The following is a 17,364-nucleotide window of genomic DNA, read 5'->3' as shown; positions in this document are numbered from 1 at the left end:
GGAACACTGAGTGGTAAGTCACAAGGCATGACTTCTCATCCTGGCCCGGCTACTTGCTAGCCATGTGAGAGGGACAGTCACTTCCCTTGTCCAGGCACTGGTTTCTGTATGAGATCACGCCCTCCTAGCTCTGCAGTCTGTGAATGTGGGAACTCTGCGGAGAAAGGCAGGCAGAGCAATCAATCAATGCTATCGCTCTTTCTTACCTTCTCCCAATGATAAAGTGGAGAATATGGCACCCCTACCAGGGCCCAGAAGAATCTTTCAAATGCTGCATCCACCCAGAGAGGCACTGTGAGTTGATGCCCACCTACTGGGTCCCCTAGTTGGGACTTAGTTGGGCTAAGTCATTAAATTACTGACCTATTTAATCCTTGACAAAGAAGGAAAAGTGGCTCCATTCAATAGAGAGAACTGAGGCCCAGAGAGGAAAAGACTTCACCCAAGGCTAGACTCACAGGAGGCAGTGGAAGAGGGATTCAAGTCCAAGTCCACTGTCTCCTGGCTCTGCCTTCTGCTAAATACCGCTCACCCTTGATGTCTACAACAAACCTGCAGCAACAGCCCACTGCAAATTCAGGAGCCATTTCTCAGAGACACTCAGTGACCAAACCCCAGCCTTCCTGCTTCCTCTCTTCTCCAAGGGCAGCCCCCAGCCAATACTATGAACCAGGTGAGCCAGAACAGACTTCTGTTTTCATTTCTTGTTAGACCACCATCACAATGAAAATAGAAAATGTAATGGCATCCCAGGGAATGCTCCCAGGGGTTCCCAAACCTGAGAAATGTAACTATCCCCTAACTCCCTAACTCAGAAACCACACCTGCAAGTGAAAATCAGTCACCTGGTTCAGGCATATTCCTGTAGTCTTTGTCTTTAATGTTCACAATCCTCAGGATCTAATGTTTAATCTAACGTTTGGATCCTTACGGTCCTACTTAATGTTTATCGCAAACCTTTAGCCTTCCACTTGGGGTCTCCCCTCAAGCTACAGTGGCCTCCTGGGGAGAGAGCAGAAGGTATGAATGGAACAGGGGATGGACTCCTCCCCACCAGCCATACAATCACAGAAGGTTACTTGACCTCTCTGCTTCAGGCTCCTCATCAGAGAAGCTACCTCTTAAGACCACCAATGAGTGAACGTATATGGCGCACCTAGAACTATGCCTGGTATGGGGGAGAAAAGAAAATGAAGGCAGCGTTCTCTGGGTGCCAACTGTGTGTAACGAGTACTGCCCTAGGTCACCCGGCAAGGCAAGTGCTGCATTGGAGACTGGCTCTGGAAGGCAAGTGTTCATTCCATCACTCCACACTCCCATCCTGCTGGGCGACCAGGAGAGGCTTACTGAAAAAGCAGGAACATGAGCTGTGCTTTCAAAAATGAGAAGGACCAGAACAGGCATATCCATGGAGAGAACACAGATAGGTGACAACTGCTTAATGGATACAGGGTTTCCTTCGGGTTGGAAGTAGATAGAGGTGGTGGTTGCACAACAATGCAAATACACTAAAGATCACTGAACTGATCACTAAAACAATGTTTAATACTATGTTATGTGAATTTCACCTCAATTAAAAAAAACTTTTATGAGAAGAACTGCAACAGATAGATACTGGCCAAAAGAACATGCCAAGCCAAAGGAACAACTGTAGTAAGATTCTCCCACAGGTGGGACAAGCCACTTCCAGAGAGCACCCAGTCCCCACATTGAATCACACACTAAGAAAGCTATTCCCTGCTCACTTATCTTTCATATTTTTGACGATACTGAGGGAATGTCCACCTGATGCTAGGAGGTCCCTAACATCTGGATCAGTCCGGTCCTAACAGGCAACAACAGACACACTCAAGGGGAGTCAAAGGGGGCTTACTTATATAAGCCTCATTACCCAAGAGTTGGGTGTGGATAAGCGACTCTCAACCACGGTGATTTTTGTCAGGAGACATTACTGGTTAGGAAAACTAGGAGGGTGCTACTGTCATCCAGTGGTTGGAGAGGCTAGGGGCCATATTCAACATCCTACAGTGCACAGGATGCCCTGAAAAACAAGAGTTATCTAGCCCATAGTGCTGCAGTTGGGAAATTCTGCCATAAAGTAAGTTTGACTATCCCATTTCACAGATGAGGACACTGAGGCACTGAAAGGCTACATAACTTAAACTTCTACTTGTGCTCTGAATCCCATCTCCTCACCTGCTCAAGAACATGCTCCAGCAATTGTCCCTCTTTTCCCACATCATTGGCTTCTCCTTCTTACTACACAATCCCAACAGTATACAAGGATGCCGTAATGTCGCCCCCCAATTTAATAAAACCCAGGCCTTGCTTCCACCACATGCTCCTCCAGCTGCCAGCCTCTTTCCCTACTGCCCTGTCCAGCATGCCTCTTCCTTCACGAGACTTGCCAGGCCCCTCTGTGACGGGCATCCCTGCCTTGACTGCTTCCTAGCTCTGGCCCTTTTGCTCTCATCTCCTTCACCCTGCACTGAACTATCTACACAGTGACCAGAACATCCAGAAGCATAGATGAATACACAATAATGACATATTACAGGATAGACACAACGATATTCTGTGATTCAATGTGCCCTGCAAAAAACTGCAATGCACACAGCATTTCTATTAAGCCATGCATATGCATCTGTGGCAGGTTGTCTCAGATGACTTGAGCTTCTGATTTTTGCTGAATAAACCTGCACCTTTAGTACGCCCTAGAATGAGAGTCAGCAAACTCTTTCTGTAAAAAGCCACACAGTGAATATTTTAGGCTTTGCAGGCCAGAGTGTTGCTGTCACAACCACTCGACCCTGTGACCATAGTGTGAAAGCAGCTCTAGACAATGTTAATGAACAGCCTTTGGGCTGGATTTAACGGCCCACTGCCCTGGCATAAGTAACGAAGGAAGGGGGCAGGGTTAAAAATTAAAACAACAGAGTCTGTGTTTGCAGAACTCACGGCCACCGTGCAGTTAGACTCTTACACGTTAGAGTTCGCCAGGAGGCTGGAAACCAGGCCCACATCATCATCACGTTCCCACCTTCTCTCACCCTCTAACCAAGACCCCACATACACAGCCTTGCAGGGGACAGTTGTTGCTGCAGAATTCATACTCAGCTACATGTGCAGGCATCTGGGATGCCTGGCACTATCGGCCTGATGATAAGTTCAGTGGGGTTGATGTTGTTTAACTTCCACCCCATTCCCCCCAAATCCACTACCATTCCAAACAAAGACACAGAAAGAAAGCAGAAGAGAAGGAGGAGGGGCGCAGAAATGACTGCTCGATATCTGCCAGAGGCATGTGTGAGACTGTTGGACCCCCCGCGATGCCCACTGGGTCAGGCGCAGCACGGCAGTGAGCAGGGTGGGCAGGCAGTGTGGTGACTACAAGAGCTGGGCAGGTGCCCCTTTAGAGATGGCAGCTGCTTCTCAGCTCTGGCTGACGGCAACTCACAGCAACACCCGCAATGCCCATTTCCTGGTCTTTTTCATCAGAGGCTGGAAATCCAGAGTTGGATGTCAATTAGTTGGCACCTAATTAAACTCTCGTTACAGCAGTGTTCCCACTGACTCTGCATAGATCAAACGCAACACACCTGGGGCCAGATCTGATGCCAATTTAAGCTTCACATCTACCTGGAAGGTGGATGCTGGCAGCCCCACTGAAACAGATGAAGGAACTGAGCCTTGAAGACATTGATCATTTGCCCAAGGGACAGCTTAGAGAGGACAGACCCAACATTTTACTCCAAAGCTTGTGCCTTCCAACCTCCCCAGAACCAAGCTAACCCCATGGATGGCTCAATTTCAGCATAGAAAAAGGGCTCCCTTGTCAAAGGGCCATCAGACAAAAACCAACCTCTTGATGGCTGACTCAAATTTTACCTTCTCAGAGAAACTTTCCTGCTGAGAGTTCTCCGTGATCCCAACTGCTCTCCACACTGTGCTGCTGTGGCCCCCCAGCCCCTCCACACCCCTGGTACAATCCCTACCATGGAAAAGATTACGGGGATGTAAACTGGCTCCCTGCCCCCACCCTGGCTTGTGAGCCCTCTCAGGGATGGAAAGGAGCTTCACTGAACCCCCCTCCGCTCACAGAAGAAATCAACAATTGTTGCATCTAGACTCTAGTGGGGTTCAGCTCCATAGATCCACAGTGGCTGCTTTAGATGGAGAGGACCAGACCAGGCCAGGACACAACCGCTGCCCCGTGCATGTAATAAGCAGGGCGAGGTGGAAGCTTTGTCTGCTCAAGCATACCGCATGCACAGATAAAATGGCCATTCTTCCCAAAGTCAGGGTGCTGGCTCCCAGTATTGTGGGGTAAAGCGGTACAGCCAGGCCAGGACAAAAGGACAGACTGGCTGCCACCACACAATGTAAAGAGGCAGGCTCTGCCTCGAGACAGAGGGGCTCAGGCCATCCAAGTGGGCTTATAATATCTAAGATTAAAGACAGAATAAGTGAGCAAAGAATAGGGCCATCAATTTACTTACTCTAGATCAGGGGTAGGCAAACATTTCCTGTAAAGAGCAAAGCAGTAAATCTTTTAGGCTTTTCAGGCCATGTGGTCTCTGTCACAGTTACTCAATTTGCCATTGTAGCATGAAAGCAGCCATAGATAATGGTAAATGAATGGATGAGGCTGTGTTCGAATAAAACTTTATTTACAAAACAGGTGGCCAGCCCAGTTTACTGTAGGAAAAAAACACTAAAAAGCAGAGTACAAATACTTTAAAGAGAAAGTATATCTTCCCTTATGACTGAAGAAATGCAAATTATATACTTACCACCACATGGTACCATTATTTGTGTAACTACTAAATTAACCAAGAAACATTTAAGATGAAATTCCCCAAAGCTGGTAAAGCTGGTGTATGCCAGCATACACCACTGGTAACAATATATTGATGCAGTAAGTTCTGAAAAGGAATGTGGCAATGCATAGCAAAAGCTACGAAAATATCAAAATACCTTTTTCACACCTTGCAAATTAAGCTAAGGAGGAACAGGAGAAACGAGAAAAGGAACAAACAACTATTCCACTAGTCCCTCTATCTTCTAGATATTGAGGAAGAAACTAAATACGGTCATCGCTTGCTTTAATTTCTATTTTCTGATGAAGGAATTAAGTGTCAGAAAAGTTCAACAATTTGCCCAAGTTCTTCAACAGGGATTCAAGTCCAGGATTATCTACATCTAAAACTTTTTTCACAATACAATGCCTGACTATAGATAGCATAAAGCACAAAGACTTTTACTGAAGTCTCCCAGTAAAGGTATCAGTAAACTACAACCCCCAAGCCAAATCCAGCTGCTGCCTATTTTTCTAAATAAAGTTTTATTGGAACACAGCTACATACATCCTTTCATTACGTCTTGCCTATGGCTGCTTTCATACCACAACAGAGGTGAATACTTTGGGCAGAGACCAGATGGCCCACAAAGCAGAAAATATTTACTGTCTGGCCCTTCACAGAAAGCATTTGCCAATCCCATCCTAGAACACTATAAAATGGAATTTACTTTCTTTTGGTACAATGAGAGAAAGGTTAAATAACTGCAGTTCATTGATGTGGTGGAATGTTACGCTGCCTTTTTTAATTGCAAAAAGAAGGAACATGGACAAGTACTATAATGTAAGTGGACACCCTAATTCAAATGTAGACACAATGCAATTATGTAAAATGCACATACAGTATATGCTTTGAACAAAGGCAGAAGTGGAATACCTAAAAATTTCAATATTTAATGTGCTAGGAAGGTATATTTAAAGGTATATTCTGTTTTCACAATAGCATTTAATTTCATTTTGGTTTTTCTTCTTTTAAGTTGTAGAAGGAAAGAACATATTCCAAGAAATGCAGATGCAGGCAAAGAAAAATGGGATGGAGTGGGTGGGACTACCACCCTGGAGGAAGCAGGATGCTGTCCAGGCAGGCAGAGGAAACGCTACCTGCCAGGCTTCTGAAGGGCTCCTGGATCAGCCAGCAAAAGTCAACAGGCTTCAGACTGCTCCACTACTCACCAGCCTGCTGCCCACAACCTCTCCCACCTCAGGAAAAAGGTAATTCTCACCCCTTCCAGCTGCTCGGGCACAAAACCTACTTGAGTCCCCTGCCTCATAGGGTCTCTGCTCTGACATCACCTTCCCAGTGAGGCCCTCCTAACCACTCCATCCAAAATTACAACAGCCCTCCCCCAGTAATTCATCCTCCATCCAGACCATTTAGTGGGACAGATTCCACACTTGGGCTCTGGACTGGGCTTTTGATCCATACCTGGCCAAGCGGAGTCACAGTAAGGGAGGGTTCTAGGATGACCACATGGCCAGCCAGACCCTGTGTGTCAGCCCCAGGAGTTTTGGTGGAGCGTTTCAGGAAGAGGCCCACTCTTTGCTCTGGGGTTGCTACATTACAGGATGTGGCCCAAGACCTGCTGGTAGTCATCTTGCCACCGTGGAGGAGAGGCTGCCTGTGTATGAAGCCAACAGAGAGGAAAGCAGAGCTGAGAGCTGTACAGAAAGGCAGTCTGATAGTCCCTAAGCACCTGGATACAGCTGAGCCTGAAGCCAGCACTATCCCTAGACTTTTATATTACAAGACACTATAAATCCCCATGTTGCTTAAATCAGTTTGATCACCTTCTGCCACATTCAACTGAAAAAAGTACTGGCTAACACACCAAGCATTACACCAGCAAAACCTCCATGGTATGTTCATTCAACTTGCTTCAATAGACACCATCAGTACAGCCCTTTGACAAGTGATAGCACCAAATGATCATCCAGTAACTGTTTGCTGAATGGTGAACCCTGAATTTCTGGACAGTCTCTGCTGCCAGTGGAGCTCTCATGCTTACTGGCAACATTTTACACTAATACCACTGCTTTGGCAAAGAAAGCAATCAAGAATGAAAATTTGATGTTAATGCAACTTTTGGGAAATCACCCTAAAAACATAATGTAAAGGAGGAAAAACTACCTTGCACAGAAATGTTTACTGCATCATTACTTATAACAAGAAAAGAAAAAAGAAAGAAAGAAAGAAAGAAAGAAAGAAAGAAAGAAAGAAAGAAAGAAAGAAAGAAAGAAAGAAGCTAAGTTTCTACAAGTAGAATCAATAAAGATTGTGCTACATGCCAAATGATGGATTAATGATGGACCAGGCATAGCCCATAGAAGTGATCAATATGATGTCCATGTAGCAGTGTGGTAAAGTTTTATCCTGAAATGTTAAGGGTGAAAACAAGGTGCAAATTTATATACTAACAATAAAGTTACTTCAGCCTATGTCAGTGTTTCTAGCAATCTTTTTTTCATTATTGCCCCTTAGGATAGTTTTTAGACATTTTTTTCCTAATCACTCCCTCCCTGAAATATTAATACCACAGATATACCGTATATCTGTTTATGTACTACATGCATATCTGTGCTTTATATAAAAGCATACATTTTTAAATCCCCTAAGAACCAATTTCCATCCCTTGTGGCTGGTATCACCACCACTGAGAATGCATGGCCTATGCATACATAAGACAGTGGCAGATGGAAGGTACTTTACCTGGAATTACGTCCACATTGCCATAATTTAGAGAAATCCATAAAATCTTGGATTTTAGTTCTGAATTTTAAGAGCTCTAGGAACTTGACTTCCTATTCGTTACCATACACAGTCATACAGCAGGGAAGCAGGAGGGTCAACGCCAGTGGGATTTAGACCATTGCTACCTGCTAGCACAGGAGGTGGTCAAATGTTTGCTGACAGTGGAACACTTACTTCTTATATTCCACCATAATAGATCGATCCAGTGCCTTCATGAGAGGGGAAAAATATGTTGACAGCATCACTTTCCTGCTTTGAATGAAAACCACAAATATTCTTTTTCCATTCACTTGTTTCAGCCGATTCTTTATTCTAAGTACAAGCCACTGCTAGAAAGGTTCCAGTCAATGCCAAGGAGAAAACCATGCCCTTCAACATTCCAGAAAAATAAGAAAACACTGCCAATATGTACACAAACATCAGGCAAAAAACAGCAGTAAATCACACACTAAGCCCAAAACTCTGATACATCAGGCCCTAGGAGCTCATCTGTCCCACTAATTATTTGACCTCTGTGGCCTGGTTTTCCCCACCCTTGAAACAGGGATTTCAGGGTCTTTCTAACTTCAGAAGAATTCCTGAAAAAATAATTACTGATGAAAAGGAACATTAACGACTTTCAAGTATAAAGTCTTACAAAAGACAGTACTTGCGAATAATGACTTTCTGGCTCTACAGGTTCTACTTTCCCACTAAGAGCAAAAGCATTACCTGGAAATCAGAATTCCTTAGCCTTAAGAAGCTGGCAACCAAGTATTCCTATCTATAAGGTTCTGTAAAGAAAAATAAATAAATTGTGACCACTACCACCCTAAGACAACCACCCACACATGCCTGGCAAGTATCTTTCTGGCAAGTACCTGATAATTTATTCACTTTCATATACACATAGGAATAAATGAATATTGTCTCATATGTTTGTTTGTTTGTTTGTTTATTTATTGAGACAGAATCTCGCTTTGTTGCCCAGGCTAGAGTGAGTGCCGTGGTGTCAGCCTAGCTCACAGCAACCTCAAACTCCTTGGCTCAAGCAATCCTTCTGCCTCAGCTTCCCGAGTAGCTGGAACTACAGGCATGCGCCACCATGCCCGGCTAATTTTTTTCTATATATTAGTTGGCCAATTAATTTCTTTCTATTTATAGTAGAGACGGGGTCTCACTCTTGCTCAGGCTGGTTTCGAACTCCTGACCTCGAGCAATCCGCCTGCCTCAGCCTCCCAGAGTGCTAGCATTATAGGCGTGAGCCACCATGCCCGGCCTCATATATGTTTTAATTTACATAAGGTATATACTTTAGCTATAATTCTACACCCTGCCTTTTTTAGAGAACATTAACATTGAGAGATGGCCACGGTGAGGTGTATAAATCCATATTATTCCTTTTAACATCTTTGAGGTTTCCCATCATGTGACCATACATACCACATAATGTTTGTCCACTCCCCTATTAATGGTCATTGCAGTAGTTTCTGCCCTCATGATACCCATTTATCTTGTGTATGCATTACCTAGGGCCATTCCACTTCCTGGTTGTTTGCACTTAATGTATTCAGCCTTGAACCCATCTGACCTCTGACTCTATGTAAACATTTTCAACTCAAAATTGCAGCAGATCTCAACATAGTATTCCTGGCACCAAAAATTTTTTTTAAAAAACCATCAGACTCTAATTGCCAATGTATAAGATACACAAGAGACTGAAAACACTTTAAGGGGGGAGGGGGCATGGGCAATATATGTAACCTTAACACTTGTACCCCCATAATACGCTAAATTTAAAAAAATAAAATAAAATAAAAAATAAAACACATTAAACCCCACCAAAAGACACAATCAGCAAAATCCTGCAAAGAATCCTTAAGATAAAGGACTGTTTCCTTTAAAAAAAAATTGCAAGGGAAAAAAAGAGGAAAAGAAAAGAAAAGAATAGAAAAATAGAAGGAATCTGTAGTTTAAAAAAAGATGTTGTGCTTCAAAGAATACCATCAAGAAAATGAAAAGACAACCCACAGAATGGGAGACAATTTTTGTAAATAATATATCTGATAAGGGACTTGCATCCAGAAATCATATAAGATTCTTATAAGCTCAACAAAAACGACAAACCAAATTAAAACATTAAGCATAGAACCCAGCAGAGAACCCAGATACAAAACCATCTACTTACAGCCAACTGATCTTTGACAAAGCAGACAACCATGTACACTGGGGGAAAAGAGCCCTATTCAATAAATAGTGCTGGAGGCCAGGGGCGGTGGTTGACGCCTGTAGTCCTAGCACACTCTGGGAGGACAAGGCCAGAGGATCACTTGAGGTCAGAGGATCACTTGAAGTCAGGAGTTCAAAGAACAGCCTGAGCAAAAGCAAGATCCCATGTCTACTAAAAATAGAAAAAATTAGCCAGGCATGGTGACACACACCTGTAGTCCCAGTTACTTGGGAGGCTGAGGCAGGAGGATCACTTGAACCAAGAGTTTGAGGTTGCCATGAGACAGGCTGGCGCCACGGCACTCTAGCTTGGGCAATAGAGTGAGACTCTACCTCAAAAAATAATAATAATGGCCCGGCGTGGTGGCTCACGCCTGTAATCCTAGCACTCTGGGAGGCCGAGGCAGGTGGATTGCTTGAGGTCAGGAGTTCAAAACCAGCCTGAGCAAGAGCGAGACCCCGTCTCTACTATAAATAGAAAGAAATTAATTGCCTAACTAAAAAAACAAATATATATATATATATATATATATATATATATATATATATATAATTAGCCGGGCATGGTGGCACATGCCTGTAGTCCCAGCTACTCGGGAGGCTTAGGCAGCAGGATCGCTTGAGCCCAGGAGTTTGAGGTTGCTGTGAGCTAGGCTAATGCCATGGCACTCACTCTAGCCTGGGCAACAAAGTGAGACTCTGTCTCAAAAAAAAAAAAAAAAGTCCAAAAACAATAGAGACTGGGATGGATGCAGAGAAAAAGGAACACTGTTGGTGGAACAGCAAGTCAGTATAACCTCTATGGAAAACAGTATGAAGATTCCTCAAAGAACTAAAGACCTACCATTCGATCTAGCAATCCCATCTACCCAAAGGAAAAGAAGTCATTTTATCAAAAAGACACCTACACTCAAATGTTTATTGCAGCACAACTCACAATTGCAAAGATGTGGAATCAACCCAAAAGCCCATCAATTCATGAATGGATTAACAAAATATGGTATATGTACACCATGGAGTACTACTCAGCCATAAAAAAAGATTAATACCTTTTGCAACAATCTGGATGGAACTAGAGACCATTCCCCTAAGTGAAGTATCTCAAGAATGGAAAAACAAATACCACATGCACTCACTATGAAATTGGAACTAACTGATGAACACACAAGTTCACAGAGGGAAGTAAAACTCAGTGGAGAGCAACCAGAGGAAGTGAGGCACAGGAGAGGAGAATAAATGAACTTAATGGGTACCATGAACACTATTTGGGTGACAGGCACACCTATAGCCAGGACTCCAGCATTATAAAAATGATCCGTGTAGGCCAGGCATGGTGGCTCATGCCTGTAATCCTAGCACTCTGGGAGGCCGAGGCAGGCAGACCTTTTGAACTCAGGAGTTTGAGACCAGCCTGAGCAAGAGTGAGACTCGTCTCTACTAAAAAAAATAGAAAGCAATTAGCTGAACAACTAAATATATATATATATATATATATATATATATATATATATATATAATTCCATCTTCTACAGTGAGAAGCATACCCAGAAAAATTTAAAAATAAAATAAAAAAATAAGAAAATAATGAAAATAAGAAAATGTTAAAAAAAAAAAAATATATATATATATATATATATATATATATATATATACATATAGTACCTGGGTATAGTGGCGCATGCCTGTAGTCCCATCTACTCCAAAGATTGAGGCAGAAGGATAGCTTAAGGCCAGGAATTTGAGGTTGTTGTGAGCTAGGCTGATGCCACAGCACTGTAGCCCGAGCCAACAGAGTGAGACTCTGTCTCAAAAAAAAATGATCCATGTAACTTAAAACATTTATACCCCCTTAATATTTTGAAATTTAAAACTAAATAAATAAAAATAAAATGTAAGCAAAGGATCTGAATAGGCATTTCTCCAGAAAAGGTATACAACTGGCCAGAATATGCTGAACATCACTAGTCATAAAGGAAATGCAAATCAAAACCACAAACAGATACCACTTCACACCCACTAGAATGTCTACTATCAAAAAGACTGATGGTGAGGAGTAGAGAAACTAGAATCCTCACATACCGCTGGTGGAAGTTAAAATGATGCAGCCACTTTGGAAAATAGGCCCTCAAATAGTTAAATAGGGTTTATAACCCAACAATTCCATTCAGGTTTACACCCGAGAGAAATGAAAACATCCACACACAAAAACCTGCGCATGAACATCCACAGCAGCATTATTCATAATAGTCAAAAGGTGGAAACAATCCAATGTCCATCACCTGATGAACAGATAAACAAAATGTGCAATATCCATATAACGGAATATTACTAACTACTTGGCCACAGAAGGGAATAAGTATAGACACATGCTACAATATGGTTGAACCTCAAGAACTTTATACTTAGTGAAAAAGGCTAGATGCAAAAGGTTACATATTGAGGCCGGGCCCAGTGGCTCACTCCTGCAATCCTAGCACTCTGGGAGGCCAAGGTGGGCGGACTGCTCGAGGTCAGGAGTTTGAAACCAGGCTGAACAAGAGCGAGACCCCATCTCTACTATAAATAGAAAGAAATTAATTGGCCAACTAATAAATATATAGGAAAAAAAAATTAGCCAGGCATGGTGGCGCATGCCTGTAGTCCCTGCTACTCAGGTGACTGAGGCAGAAGGATTGCTTGAGCCCAGGAGTTTGAGGTTGCTGTGAGCTAGGCTGACGCCATGGCACTCACTCTAGCCTGGGCAACACAGCGAGACTCTGTCTCAAAAAAAAAAAAAAAAAAAAAAATATATATATATATATATATAACAAAAGGTTACATATTGAATGACTTTATGTATCTGCAGTCCCCAACCCCTGGGCCATGCCCCATACCATCTGTGGCATGTGAGGAAACAGGCTAGGCACCACTGCCTAGCCCACCCTCCCCCCTACCCACGACACCCCACTGCCCACCCCCAGTCTGTGGAAAAATTATCTTCCATGAAACCAATCCCTAGTGCCAAAAAGGCTGGGACCACTGATTTATATGAAATCTCCACAACAGGCAAATCCACAGAGGCAGAAAGTATTAATAGATTAGTCGCTGCCAGGGACTAAGGGAAAAGGGAACATGGAGCGACTGCTAATAGGGGTACGAGGTTTCTTTCTTAGGTAATAAAAATGTTCTAAAATTGATTATGGTAATGTTTGCACAACTCCGTGAATGTATCAAAAAATAAAGAAACTTTAAAAAAAAGGAGGCAAGCGTTTAAAAAATACATTATAAAATAAAATGCTAAGACAACCATGGAAATTTGAACACTGATTAAATATCTCATGATATTATGGAATTATTGCTAATTTCTTATAGGTATGATAATAGAATTATGTGGGTTTTTTGGTTTTGTTTTTTTCTGAGATAGAGTCTCGCTCTGTCGCCCAGGCTAGAGTGCAGAGGTGTCATCACAGCTCACTGCAACCTCAAACTCCTGGGCTCAAGTGAGCCTCCCGCCTCAATCTCTCAAGTAGCTGGGACTACAAGAAGCACAACACCATACCTAGCTAATTTTTCTATTTTTTATAGACACAGGATCTTGCTCTTCCTCAGGCTGGTCTCGACTCCTGCTCTCAAGTCATGCTCTCACCTTAGCCTCCCAAAGTGCTAGGATTATAGGCATGAGCCACCACAGCCAGCCAGAATTATGTGTTTTAAAAAAGAGTCCTGTGTTTTAGAGATACATATGAAAATATTTACAGGTGAAATGATACAGTGTCTGGGATTGGCTCCAAAATAACCTGAAGAGGGGGTGGGAAGTAGGTAGGGATACAGATGAAATGGTCATGAGCTGGTCACAGTGTAAGCCATGTTAGGGTACATGGGAGTTCATTATACTATTTTCTCCACTTTCATGATGTTTGAAATTTTCTATTTAACAAAAGAGAGAGAGACAGAAGAGAGGAAGTTATTTCCATGCCACATTATTTTATTATATGCCAATTATCACCACAATTGAGGAAGGCCATTTTGAACTGAGTTCTCAAAAAATGATTAAATATACCTTGGGACTTTCCCTGCCATCCTCAGAGATCACTTTTTCTGCCTCAATTACAATCTTTCCAAAGGAAGGCTTTCATCCTTAATGCTTTTTCCTAAAAAGCCATTTGTTGGTTTCCTTTTATAATTTGTTTGGCTTTAGACCTAATGATTTTTTACTTAAATTTAAAAACTTCCTGAGTTTTGATACTAAGTTGTTCCTTGAAAGATAAATTGACCAATTTTCCTTGACTTGGCAATTTCATTTCCTCCTGTGATGAAGGCAGAAGACAGAATAGTCCAGAACTGTGAGTTTGTGGCAGAGATTCCTTGGTCACATTAAAAGAAAAAGTTTCAGAGAGTCCCTGGTCCCAGCCCTTGTCCCACAACTGAGCCAAGAAACAACCCCACCCCCACCCCACATGGGTCTTTATGGAAACAACAACAGCTGTGAGATCCTGACAATATACTATGTGAGATGCACAACACCAATCACTTTACCTGAGCTGTATTATTTAGTCACTACAACAAGCCAAGGAGACAGGTACTATTACATATCCCTATTTTGCTGGGACTTATAGAAAGGTCAAGTGACTTACTCTCAATCACACAGCTTTATATGGCAGAGCCAAGATTTGAACACAGGAAGTCTGGCCCCAGAACCTGCACTTAAACCACGCTACAACACCTCCTGGTGGAAGCCAGCTCATGGCATCTTTGTTGTGCTATCACCAACGTTCAAGGATCAGAAAAACAAACGGTGGACTACCTCCCAGGAAATCCCCCCTCACCACCCCATCATGAGGACCATCAATTTCACAAATCTTGCTCTTGAACATCTCTTAACCAGATTTTTTAAAAATCCACAAAGGTAACTTAACAGGCAAAATTGAAGATGGGTATCCCCACCTTTGCCCCCTCTCGATCTTCCGCAAGGCCTGGGTGGAAAGCTAGCGCCAAGCGGGCTGGTGCAGGGATTCCTCAGAAGCAATTCCACAGTGAGGGAAAAACGGGCAGTAAGAAGGTAGGCGGGTTCTCCTAAGTAAATCCAGATCCAGAGTGGCCAAAAAGACAGTGAGCTGAGAGGCTTCCCTGAGTCACTCCCATCTCCACCCAGGAATGACTTAGCACCAAAACACCAATAGGACTCTTCGGAGGAACGAAGGGTGAACACCCAGTCAGAGTCAAAGGACTAAACTTCAGAAACACCGAGGACCAGCTGCCCCACCTCCCTGCACTTCCAGCCGCCCCTCCAAACCACCCCTCGCTGGTGGGAGGGAGAAGTTTGGACTGGGAAGGGCAAAGCAACGGTTCCCAGAGGGGCCAGGCATTGGACAAGAAGGGAAGGGCTGCAGGGCAGGACGGGAGAGACCTTAAGTGATGAGCTAGGATGAGAAATGCAAGGGGCTGGAGTACGAGAAATAATAACTGAAATGTAAAACCGAGGACCGGAGGGGGAAGCTGAGAGGGTAACTGGAAACAACTGGTGACTGGAACAGCAAAGCACTGGGGGACAGGGGTGGGGGAATAAGAGGGATGGGGAAGACAAAGGGGTTGTAGAATTGAGAGTTCTCTGGGGACAGGGAACTACTGCGACCACGGGGGTTCAGAGGTCAGCAAACTAAGAGTCCAGAGACACTTTGCTAGTGGGGAAACCGGAGTGACTGGAGACAAGGGGCCTGGGTAGGGGGAATGACTGGAGAGCGGGAGACCGGGAAGTGGAGCTGGCACTCGGCGGGTCTAGGAGCTGGGAGGGACTGAGGCAGGGAAGGTCTCAGAACCTGGGGGTCTGGGCAAGGGGCCCTGGGGGGCAGGGAGCGGGAGCCGGTTGGAACTGACGGACAGGAGCAGGAGACTAGGCGTGCCCGGCCTGGGGGGTCAGAGAACTGCAGGTGACCAGGGGCCAGGACCCGGGGCACTGGCGGCCAGGGGTCAGGAAACGGAGCGCTGGGGCGAGGGTCTGCGAGCCAGCGGGGCGCGGGGACTGAGGGGCCAGAGTGTGCGGCTGCAGCGGCGGGAGCCGGAGCGGCCGGGGAGGGTGACAGCGGCGGGGCCGCCACTCACCGCTCATGGTGCAGCTCCCCGGGCCGGTGCCCGCGCCGTGCCGCCGCCACAGCCGCTTCTGCAGCCCCAAGCTCCAGACAGGCCGGGAGACAGCGTGCCCCGCCCCGGCCGCCCCGCCCCGGAAGCAGAGCGCCGCCGCCGAGGCCCCGCCCCCCGACCCGGAACGAAAACACCGGCGCCGGCCTGAGGCGGGCAGGCGACCTTGGCGCGAGTGCAAGACTGGGAAGCGGGACTGAGGCGATTTGGGCAGGAACGGGGAGGGCTCCCCGCAGACCCCAGAATTCGCGGGGAGGTGCAGCTGTCCCCAGGTCCCCGAGACCCCTCCCCGCCCTCCTGGGGCTCGCACCTCTGTCGGGGCCCCTGACACAAGCAATGGGACGGCGTCGTACCAGAGAGGGGTACGAGCTGGAAGGGAAATTTTAAAGGAGCAATGGGCCAAAGCGTGGGCACAGGGCAGATGGGCAGTCCCGGAGGGTCTCTCTGAGCAGGCGGCTTTTGAGCCCAGACCTAGGTGATGAGAGGGAGCGGGCACGGAAAGGTCCCCAGAAAGGTAACGGCTAGTACAAAGGCCCTGCCTGGAGGGGTTGGCTGGGGCGAGGGGATGCGTGAGCACAAGGTGGTGAGAGGAAGGAGATTGAAGACGTAGGGGGGCGGCCTTGCAGGCCAGGGTAAGGAGTTTGGACTCTTCCCCCTAACAGTAGGTAGGTAGGGGAATGGGAGGCCATTGCAAGAATTCAAACAGGGAAGTGACACGATCTGAATTAGGTTTTAAGACATCACTCTTCCTGGGATGAGAATGAATTGTAATGGGGCAGCGTGGAGAAAAAGAAGCTGGTTCGGAGGCTATTGCAGTTGTCCAGACAAGAGATAATAGTGCTTGGGGCTACCTTGGTGGCCGGTGGAGATGAAGAAGGTGAAGGATTGGAGGAAAAGGGACCAGAAAGGTTGAAAGAGTATTTCCCAACTAGTTTAGCCCACACCCAGAGCGAAAAAACACATTTGCATCACAACCCAATACACATATGCATACATTTAAGGAGATGTTTAACAAAACAATTCTGTAGGTAATATATTCTCTTCCATTTTTTTCCTTTCTTTTTTTTAATGCTGACTTGAGACTTGATCCACTAATACGTGTTGATCCAAAATTGAAAACAGTGAATTGATGACTAAGCCCCATTAGGAAATAGAGCCAGAATTCCAGCCCAGTTCTGTGAGACCCCACAGCCCCATGGTGTGGCTACTAGGATCCCTATAGAGACAGTCTCTGCCCTCCCACCCCCCTGGAATTTACCTTTAAGGAAGCAACTCAGCAGAGGCCCAGAGCTCTGCAATGTTATTTATAATAGTGAAGAAATAGAAAACACCAAAGCCCAAGTACAGAAGAAAAGCTAAGTAAGTCATGGCCCAGCACACTCGGAATGTCTTGCAGTAGTTGAAAATGCCAGTGTTAAAGCCTGGAAATATGGGA

General features: G+C 45.0%; 1 protein-coding gene across 1 annotated transcript in view; it reads right to left on the bottom strand.

The window, feature by feature from the left end:
• Nucleotides 1-15,987, bottom strand: part of SNX29 (sorting nexin 29) — a 448,301-nt gene extending 432,314 nt beyond the window's left edge. The window contains exon 1 of the mRNA XM_020281338.2: nt 15,894-15,987. Within this exon, the coding sequence (XP_020136927.2) occupies nt 15,894-15,900 (7 nt within the window). The 5' untranslated portion in view covers nt 15,901-15,987. The remainder of the gene's footprint in view (nt 1-15,893) is intronic.
• Nucleotides 15,988-17,364: the final 1,377 nt, after the last annotated feature.

This window comes from Microcebus murinus, chromosome 19 (genome assembly GCF_040939455.1).
Source record: "Microcebus murinus isolate Inina chromosome 19, M.murinus_Inina_mat1.0, whole genome shotgun sequence".
Taxonomy (NCBI): Eukaryota; Metazoa; Chordata; class Mammalia; order Primates; family Cheirogaleidae; genus Microcebus; species Microcebus murinus.
This window is presented reverse-complemented; position numbering and strand designations above follow the sequence as displayed.